The sequence below is a fragment of the Columba livia genome, chromosome 35, assembly GCF_036013475.1.
Source record: "Columba livia isolate bColLiv1 breed racing homer chromosome 35, bColLiv1.pat.W.v2, whole genome shotgun sequence".
Lineage (NCBI taxonomy): Eukaryota > Metazoa > Chordata > Aves > Columbiformes > Columbidae > Columba > Columba livia.
In genome coordinates, this window is record NC_088636.1 from 458,949 (window position 1) to 469,371 (window position 10,423).

The 10,423-nt window shown below is 59.1% G+C and overlaps 1 protein-coding gene across 1 annotated transcript; it reads right to left on the minus strand.

The window, feature by feature from the left end:
* Nucleotides 1-258: 258 nt before the first annotated feature.
* On the minus strand, nucleotides 259-6,577 carry LOC135576927 (myosin regulatory light chain 11-like; the record flags this gene model as incomplete). Its single annotated transcript, XM_065044269.1, has 4 exons — nucleotides 6,554-6,577; nucleotides 2,463-2,552; nucleotides 1,549-1,624; nucleotides 259-398 (listed from the first exon to the last, which is right to left on the minus strand). Coding segments are annotated over exons 1-4 (324 nt in total), but the record flags the coding sequence as incomplete, so codon positions are not given.
* Between the last annotated feature and the right edge of the window lie 3,846 nt (nucleotides 6,578-10,423).

Here is a 10,423-nt window from a genome sequence, read left to right on the forward strand (position 1 = left end):
TGTCCCCATTGTCCCATTGTCCCATTGTCCCCATTGTCCCCATTGTCCCCTTGTCCCCTTGTCCCCATTGTCCCATTGTCCCCATTGTCCCCATTGTCCCATTGTCCCCATTGTCCCATTGTCCCCATGTCCCATTGTCCCAATGTCCCCAATGTCCCCATTGTCCCATTGTCCCATTGTCCCCAATGCCCCCAATGTCCCCATTGTCCCCAATGTCCCCAATGTCCCCATTGTCCCCATTGTCCCCATTGTCCCCAATGTCCCCATTGTCCCCATTGTCCCCAATGTCCCACCCTTGAGCTTCTCCCCGAACATGGTGAGGAACACGGTGAAGTTGATGGGGCCGCTGGCTTCTTTGATCATGGCGTCCAGCTCCTCGTTCTTCACGTTCAGCCGGCCTATCAGAGACAGGGGGCGGGGCTTAGCGGGACACGCCCACCCCCCAAACCCCACCCCCTTCAGGGAAACCCCACCCCCTTGCCATTCATATCCATACAACCCCCGCCTTGACTCTACAGGCAATGGAATGGCCCTGGAGGCCACGCCCACAGTCGCAGGACACGCCCCCTATTAGCAAGCCACGCCCCCTATTCCTAAGCCACGCCCCTTCTCTATAAGGTGCTAAGCCACACCCCCTTCCTCAAGGGACCCAGGCGTCCGGGGGGGATCTAATAAAGGGCCCTGGAGGCCACGCCCACTATTCTCAAGCCACGCCCCTCCCGTAATGCCACGCCCCTTCTATGGACCACACCCCTTCTCTTTAATCTGCGAAGCCACGCCCCTTGGCATAAGCCACGCCCCCTTCTCCAACCCCTCTATATTGGCTCTGGAGGCCACGCCCCCTAATCTTAAGTCACGCCCCTTCTATAGGCCCCACCCCTCTATAGGGCACTAAGCCACGCCTCCTTGGCATAAGCCACGCCCCCTTCTCCAACCCCTTTATATTGGCTCTGGAGGCCCCGCCCCCTATTCTCAAGCCTCGCCCCTTCCTTAGGCCCCGCCCTTCTCTATAGGGCGCTAAGCCACGCCTCCTTGGTATAAGCCACACCCCCTTTCAAAACCCCGTCTAATCTATTGGCCACGCCCCTAAGTCTCAAGCCACGCCCCTTCTATAGACCACTCCCCTTCTCTATAAGCTGCTAAGCCCCGCTCCCTTTGCGTAAGCCACGCCCCCCTTGGCTCTGGAGGCCACACCCCCATTTCTCAAGCCATGCCCCTGCCCATAAAAGGCTACATCCCTCTACTAGCCCCGCCCCTTCTCTACAAGCCGCTAAGCCACACCCCCTTCCCAGCCCCCTGCTTAATCTATTGGCTCTGGAGGCCCCACCCCCTTTTCTCAGGCCACGCCCCCGGCAAGCTCCGCCCCTTCTCTATAAGGTCCCCTTCTTGCCACACCCACAACAGACCACACCCCCCCCATTCATCCCTATGGCCCCATTGACCCCTCTGCACCCCCGAGGCCACGCCCACGCTCATTCAAGCCACACACCCCACCGCGAGGCCACGCCCTCCCACCCAGGCCACGCCCCCCAGGCCACGCCCCCTCACCCATGGCGGCAAAAGTCTCGCGCAGATCATCCTTATCAATGATCCCGTCCCGGTTCTGATCAATGACCGTGAACGCCTGCAGGGGGCGCGGGGGAGCATGGGAAACAGGCCACGCCCCCCCCGCCCCGCCCCCTGCCCGCCAGCCCCGCCCCCTGCCCCCCAGCCCCGCCCCCTGCCCCCCCAGCCCCTCCCCCCACCCTTCAAGGAGACATTTGATCCCGCAACAGGTGCTGTAAGGGACCCAGGCGTCCGGGGAAAGGGACCCAGGCGTCCGGGGTGATGTAACGACGCCTAAAAAAGGGACCCAGGCGTCCGGGGTGAGGCCACATCCCCCACCCCCACCCCCAACCAAAAAAGGGACCCAGGCGTTCGGGGTGACCCCTATAAAAGGGACCCAGGCATCCGGGGGTGCCCCCCCCATCCACCCCAAAAGGGACCCAGGCGTCCGGGGGGGGATCTGATAAAGGGACCCAGGCGTCTGAGAAGGGACCCAGGCGTCCGGGGGGGGTCTGAAAAAGGGACCCAGGAGTCCGAGAAGGGACCCAGGCGTCCGGGGGGGGATCTAATAAAGGGACCCAGGCGTCCGGGGGGGGATCTAATAAAGGGACCCAGGCGTCCGGGGGGGGGATCTGATAAAGGGACCCAGGCGTCCGGGGGGGATCTATAAAGGGACCCAGGCGTCCGGGGGGGATCTATAAAGGGACCCAGGCATCCGGGGGGGATCTATAAAGGGACCCAGGCATCCGGGGGGGATCTATAAAGGGACCCAGGCGTCCGGGGGGGATCTATAAAGGGACCCAGGCGTCCGGGGGGGATCTGATAAAGGGACCCAGGCGTCCGGGGGGGATCTATAAAGGGACCCAGGCGTCCGGGGTGGGTCTATAAAGGGACCCAGGCGTCCGGGGCGCCCCCACCTCCTTGAACTCCTGGATCTGGGTCTGGTCGAACATGGAGAAGACGTTGGAGCTGCCCTCGGCCGCACGGCGCTTCGCCTTCTTGGGGGCCTGGGGACACGGGGGATGGGGGAGATGGGGGAGATGGGGGGGGATGGGGGGCAGGAGATGGGGGGGATGTGGGGCAGGATGTGGGGAGATGGGGGGCAGGATGTGGGGGGAGATGGGGGGATGTGGGGCAGATGTGGGGCGGGATGTGGGGGGATGTGGGGGGATGTGGGGTGGGATGTGGGGGTAGATTGGGGGAGGGATGTGGGGCAGATGTGGGGCAGATATGGGGAGATGTGGGGCAGATGTGGGGCAGGATGTGGGGGGATGTGGGGGGATGTGGGGCAGGATGTGGGGCAGATATGGGGCAGGATGTGGGGCTGATGTGGGGCTGGATGTGGGGAGATGTGGGGCAGATGTGGGGCAGATGTGGGGCAGATATGGGGCAGGATGTGGGGCAGATGTGGGGAAGATATGGGGCAGGATGTGGGGAGATGTGGGGAAGATATGGGGCAGGATGTGGGGAGATGTGGGGTGGGATGTGGGGCAGGACGTGGGTGGGATGTGGGGGGAGATTGGGGGAGATGTGGGGCAGGATGTGGGGCAGATATGGGGCAGATGTGGGGCAGATATGGGGCAGATATGGGGAGATGTGGGGCAGATGTGGGGCAGGATGTGGGGCAGGATGTGGGGCAGATATGGGGCAGATATGGGGCAGATGTGGGGCAGATGTGGGGGGAGATGGGGGGGATGTGGGGCAGATATGGGGCAGATGTGGGGCGATGTGGGGCAGGGGGGGCTGAGGGTCCCTGAGGTTCCCTATGGGGTCTGGGGGGGGATTTGGAAGGGACCCAGGCGTCCGGGAAGGGACCCAGGCGTCCGGGGGTGTCCCCCATACCCCGCAAAGGGACCCAGGCGTCCGGGCTGTCCCCATCCCACCCCCCCCCCCGCCCCGAAAAAAGGGACCCAGGCGTCCGGGGGTGCCCTTCCCCAATTGGGGGTTAATTAGGGGGTCCAGGGGGTTAATTGGGGGTTAATTAGGGGGTCCAGGGGGTTAATTGGGGGTCCAGGGGGATTAATTGTATTGGGGGGTCCAAGGGGGTTAATTGGGGGTTAATTGGGGGGTCCCAAGGGGGATATTGGGGGTTAATTGGGGGGTCCAGGGGGTTAATTGGGGGTTAATTAGGAGCCCCAGGGGGTTAATTGGGGGGTCCGGGGGGGTTAATTGGGGGTTCAGGGGGGTTAATTGTATTGGGGGATCCCAAGGGGTTAATTGGGGGTCCCAAGGGGGTTATTTGGGGGTAATTGGGGGGTCCAGGGGGTTAATTGGGGGTTAATTAGGAGCCCCAGGGGGTTAATTGGGGGGTCCGGGGGGGTTAATTTGGGGGTCCAGGGGGGTTAATTGTATTGGGGGATCCCAAGGGGTTAATTGGGGGTTAATTAGGAGCCCCAGGGGGTTAATTAGGGGGTCCAGGGGGTTAATTGGGGGTTAATTAGGGGGTCCGGGGGGGTTAATTGGGGGTCCCAAGGGGGATATCGGGGGTTGATTGGGGGGTCCAGGGGGGTTAATTGCGGGTTAATTTGGGGTTAATTGGGGTTAATTGGGGTTAATTGGGGCTCTGGCCCCCCTCACCATGGTCGCTCTTGGGGTCTCTGGGGGTTCCGGCCCCTCTGGGGCTTTTAAAGCTTCTTGGCCCCGCCCACAACCCCCCCCCCCCGGACGCCTGGGTCCCTCCCGGACGCCTGGGTCCCTCCCGGACGCCTGGGTCCCCTCCCCGAATTCCTAAGTGCGTCTCGAACTCCTGGGTCCCTCCCCCAATTCCTGGGTCCCTTGGGGCACTCCTGGGTCCCCCAGCGAATTCCTGGGTCCCTCCCGGACGCCTGGGTCCCTTGGGGCACTCCTGGGTCCCTCCCGAACTCCTGGGTCCCTGGGGCACTCCTGGGTCCCTCCCGAACTCCTGGGTCCTTCCCGAACTCCTGGGTCCCTAGGGCACTCCTGGGTCCCCCCCCCCGAATTCCTGGGTCCCTTGGGGCACTCCTGGGTCCCTCCCGAACTCCTGGGTCCCTGGGGCACTCCTGGGTCCCTCCCGAACTCCCGGGTCCTTCCCGAACTCCTGGGTCCCTGGGGCACTCCTGGGTCCCCGCCCTGAATTCCTGGGTCCCTGGGGCACTCCTGGGTCCCTCCTGAACTCCTGGGTCCCTGGGGCACTCCTGGGTCCCTTGGGGCACTCCTGGGTCCCCCCCTGAATTCCTGGGTCCCTGGGGCACTCCTGGGTCCTTTCCTGGACTCCTGGGTCCCTTGGGGCACGCCTGGGTCCCTCCCGAACTCCTGGGTCCCTTGGGGCACTCCTGGGTCCCTCCCGGACGCCTGGGTCCCCCAGCGAATTCCTAAGTCCCTCCCGAACTCCTGGGTCCCTCCCGAACTCCTGGGTCCCTCCCGAACTCCTGGGTCCCTCCCGGACGCCTGGGTCCCCTCCCCGAATTCCTAAGTCCGTCTCGAACTCCTGGGTCCCCTGGGGCACTCCTGGGTCCCTCCCAAACTCCTGGGTGCCCCCCGGACTCCTGGGTCCCTGGGGCACTCCTGGGTCCCCCCCTGAATTCCTGGGTCCCTGGGGCACTCCTGGGTCCCTGGGGCACTCCTGGGTCCCTCCCCGAACTCCTGGGTCCCCCCTGGGTGCCCTTATCAGGACAAGGGGGTAAAAATAGCGCTCGGACGCCTGGGTCCCCTCCCCCCGAACTCCTGGGTCCCCTCCCGGACGCCTGGGTTCCTTCGGCCCCCCCTCCCCCCTCCTTGCACCTGCCGCCTTCTCCCGCCCTTCCCCCACTTGGCGGGGACCCAGGAGTCCGGGAAAGGGACCCAGGAGTGCCCCAAGGACCCAGGAGTCCGGGAAAGGGACCCAGGAGTGCCCTATGGGACCCAGGAGTGCCCCAGGGACCCAGGAGTCCGGGAAAGGGACCCAGGAGTGCCCCAGGGACCCAGGAGTCCGGGGAAGGGACCCAGGAGTCCGGGGAAGGGACCCAGGAGTCCGGGAAGGATCCAGGAGTCCGGGGAAGGGACCCAGGAGTTCGGGAGGGGACCCAGGAGTGCCCCATGGGACCCAGGAGTCCGGGGAAGGACCCAGGAGTTCGGGTGGGGACCCAGGAGTGCCCCAGGGACCCAGGAGTCCGGAAAGGACCCAGGAGTGCCCTATGGGACCCAGGAGTGCGGGAAGGACCCAGGAGTGCGGGAAGGACCCAGGAGTGCCCCAGGGACCCAGGAGTGCCCTATGGGACCCAGGAGTCCGGGAAGGACCCAGGAGTCCGGGGAAGGGACCCAGGAGTGCCCCAGGGACCCAGGAGTGCCCTATGGGACCCAGGAGTCCGGGAAGGACCCAGGAGTCCGGGGAAGGGACCCAGGAGTGCCCCAGGGACCCAGGAGTCCGGGAAAGGACCCAGGAGTGCCCCAGGGACCCAGGAGTCCGGGAAAGGACCCAGGAGTTCGGGTGGGGACCCAGGAGTTCGGGTGGGGACCCAGGAGTCCGGAAAGGACCCCGGAGTCCAGGGAAGGACCCAGGAGTGCCCCAAGGACCCAGGAGTCCGGGAAGGGACCCAGGAGTCCGGGAAGGACCCAGGAGTGCCCTATGGGACCCAGGAGTCCGGGGAAGGGACCCAGGAGTCCGGGGAAGGGACCCAGGAGTCCGGGAAGGACCCAGGAGTGCCCCATGGGACCCAGGAGTCCGGGGAAGGGACCCAGGAGTCCGGGAAGGACCCAGGAGTGCCCCATGGGACCCAGGAGTGCCCCAAAGGACCTGGTGTCCCCGCCAAGTGGGGGAAGGGCGGGAGAAGGCGGCAGGTGCAAGGAGGGGGGAGGGGGGGCCGAAGGAACCCAGGCGTCCGGGAGGGGACCCAGGAGTTCGGGGGGAGGGGACCCAGGCGTCCGAGCGCTATTTTCTCCCCAATTTCCCCCCTTTTTCCCGGTTTTTCGCCATTTTTCCCCATTTTCCCCCCATTGTTTCCCCCCCCGCCCCATTTTGGGGCAAAATCCCCCAAATTCGGCTCCAAATCGCCACATTTTGGGCTCAAACCGCCATCACTTCGCTCATAAAGCGGCGGAGCCGCCGCCACTTCCGGCTTCTTCCCGCCCGCGGCCGGAAGCGGCGGTCACGTGGGGCGGGCTCACGTGAGCGGGAGGTCACGTGAGCGGCGTTTTGGCCGGGGCGGCCGGTACGGGCGGGAAAGGGCGAAAATTGGGGTGAAATCCGCGGGTTTTGGGCAAAAATGGGGGAGGGGGGAGGGGCGGGGAGGGGGGGGAGGGGAACAGGGGGTGGGGCGGGGGGGGTTGGGGGGAATTGGGGGCAGGGGGGTTTGTGGGTCTGTCCCCACTATGGGTCACTCTCTGGTCTCTCTGGTCTCTATGGTCTCTCTGGTCTCTATGGTCTCTATGGTCTCTATGGTCTCTATGGGTCTCTATGGTCTCTATGGTCTCTATGGTCTCTATGGTCTCTATGGGTCTCTATGGTCTCTATGGTCTCTATGGTCTCTATGGTCTCTATGGGTCTCTATGGTCTCTATGGTCTCTATGGTCTCTATGGTCTCTATGGGTCTCTATGGGTCTCTATGGTCTCTATGGTCTCTATGGTCTCTATGGGTCTCTATGGTCTCTATGGGTCTCTATGGGTCTCTATGGTCTCTATGGTCTCTATGGTCTCTATGGGTCTCTATGGTCTCTATGGTCTCTATGGGTCTCTATGGTCTCTATGGGTCTCTATGGTCTCTATGGTCTCTATGGGTCTCTATGGTCTCTATGGTCTCTATGGTCTCTATGGTCTCTATGGGTCTCTATGGTCTCTATGGGTCTCTATGGGTCTCTATGGTCTCTATGGTCTCTATGGTCTCTATGGGTCTCTATGGTCTCTATGGTCTCTATGGTCTCTCTGGTCTCTATGGTCTCTATGGGTCTCTATGGTCTCTATGGGTCTCTATGGTCTCTATGGTCTCTATGGTCTCTATGGTCTCTATGGGTCCCTATGGGTCTCTATGGGTCTCTATGGTCTCTATGGTCTCTATGGTCTCTATGGGTCTCTATGGTCTCTATGGTCTCTATGGTCTCTATGGGTCTCTAGGGTCTCTATGGGTCTCTATGGTCTCTATGGGTCTCTATGGTCTCTATGGTCTCTATGGTCTCTATGGGTCTCTATGGGTCTCTATGGGTCTCTATGGTCTCTATGGTCTCTCTGGTCTCTATGGTCTCTATGGTCTCTATGGGTCTCTATGGTCTCTATGGTCTCTATGGGTCTCTATGGTCTCTATGGTCTCTATGGTCTCTATGGGTCTCTAGGGTCTCTATGGGTCTCTATGGTCTCTATGGGTCTCTATGGTCTCTATGGTCTCTATGGGTCTCTATGGGTCTCTATGGTCTCTATGGTCTCTCTGGTCTCTATGGTCTCTATGGTCTCTATGGTCTCTATGGTCTCTATGGTCTCTATGGGTCTCTATGGTCTCTATGGTCTCTATGGTCTCTATGGGTCTCTAGGGTCTCTATGGGTCTCTATGGTCTCTATGGTCTCTATGGTCTCTATGGTCTCTATGGGTCTCTATGGTCTCTATGGTCTCTATGGTCTCTATGGGTCTCTAGGGTCTCTATGGTCTCTATGGTCTCTATGGTCTCTATGGGTCTCTATGGTCTCTATGGTCTCTATGGTCTCTATGGGTCTCTAGGGTCTCTATGGGTCTCTATGGTCTCTATGGGTCTCTATGGTCTCTATGGTCTCTATGGTCTCTATGGGTCTTCTCTATGGGTCTCTATGGTCTCTATGGTCTCTATGGTCTCTATGGTCTCTATGGTCTCTATGGGTCTCTATGGTCTCTATGGTCTCTATGGGTCTCTATGGGTCTCTATGGTCTCTATGGTCTCTATGGTCTCTATGGTCTCTATGGTCTCTATGGTCTCTATGGGTCTCTATGGTCTCTATGGTCTCTATGGTCTCTATGGGTCTCTATGGTCTCTATGGTCTCTATGGGTCTCTATGGGTCTCTATGGTCTCTATGGGTCTCTATGGGTCTCTATGGGTCTCTATGGTCTCTATGGGTCTCTATGGTCTCTATGGTCTCTATGGGTCTCTATGGTCTCTATGGGTCTCTATGGGTCCCTATGGGTCTCTATGGTCTCTATGGTCTCTATGGGTCTCTATGGGTCTCTATGGTCTCTATGGGTCTCTATGGTCTCTATGGTCTCTATGGTCTCTATGGTCTCTATGGTCTCTATGGGTCTCTATGGTCTCTATGGTCTCTATGGTCTCTATGGTCTCTATGGGTCTCTATGGTCTCTATGGTCTCTATGGGTCTCTATGGTCTCTATGGTCTCTATGGTCTCTATGGGTCTCTATGGTCTCTATGGGTCTCTATGGTCTCTATGGTCTCTATGGGTCTCTATGGTCTCTATGGTCTCTATGGGTCTCTATGGTCTCTATGGTCTCTATGGTCTCTATGGTCTCTATGGTCTCTATGGGTCTCTATGGGTCTCTATGGGTCTCTATGGGTCTCTATGGGTCTCTATGGGTCTCTATGGTCTCTATGGGTCTCTATGGTCTCTATGGGTCTCTATGGGTCTCTATGGGTCTCTATGGTCTCTATGGGTCTCTATGGTCTCTATGGGTCTCTCTGGTCTCTATGGTCTCTATGGGTCTCTATGGTCTCTATGGGTCTCTATGGGTCTCTATGGTCTCTATGGTCTCTATGGTCTCTATGGTCTCTATGGGTCTCTATGGTCTCTATGGTCTCTATGGGTCTCTATGGTCTCTATGGGTCACTCTATGGTCTCTATGGGTCTCTATGGTCACTATAGTCTCTATGGTCTCTATGGTCTCTATGGGTCTCTATGGGTCTCTATGGTCTCTATGGTCTCTATGGGTCTCTATGGTCTCTATGGTCTCTATGGTCTCTATGGGTCTCTATGGGTCTCTATGGTCTCTATGGTCTCTATGGGTCTCTATGGTCTCTATGGTCTCTATGGTCTCTATGGGTCTCTATGGGTCTCTATGGTCTCTATGGTCTCTATGGTCTCTATGGTCTCTATGGTCTCTATGGGTCTCTATGGTCCCTATGGGTCTCTATGGTCTCTATGGTCTCTATGGGTCTCTATGGGTCTCTATGGTCTCTATGGTCTCTATGGTCTCTATGGTCTCTATGGGTTCCTATGGGTCTCTATGGTCTCTATGGTCTCTATGGTCTCTATGGTCTCTATGGTCTCTATGGGTCTCTATGGTCTCTATGGTCTCTATGGGTCGCTATGGGTCTCTATGGTCTCTATGGTCTCTATGGGTCCCTATGGGTCTCTATGGTCTCTATGGTCTCTATGGTCTCTATGGGTCTCTATGGTCTCTATGGGTCTCTATGGTCTCTATGGTCTCTATGGTCTCTATGGTCTCTATGGGTCCGTATGGGTCTCTATGGTCTCTATGGGTCTCTATGGGTCTCTATGGGTCTCTATGGGTCTCTATGGGTCAATCTATGGGTCTCTATGGGTCTCTATGGGTCTCTGTGGGTCACTCTATGGGTCTCTATGGGTCTCTATGGGTCTCTATGGGTCTCTATGGTCTCTATGGTCTCTATGGGTCTCTATGGTCTCTATGGGTCTCTATGGGTCTCTATGGGTCACTTATGGGTCTCTATGGGTCTCTATGGGTCTCTATGGGTCCCTATGGGTCTCTATGGGTCTCTATGGGTCACTTATGGGTCTCTATGGGTCTCTATGGGTCTCTATGGGTCTCTATGGGTCAATCTATGCGTCTCTATGGGTCACTCTATGGGTCTCTATGGGTCTCTATGGGTCTCTATGGGTCTCTATGGGTCCCTATGGGTCTCTATGGGTCTCTGTGGTCCTTGGTCCTATGGGTCTCTGTGGGTCAATCTTGGGTCTGCCCCCCAGGCTGCCCCATGGCGTCGGGGCCGCTCCT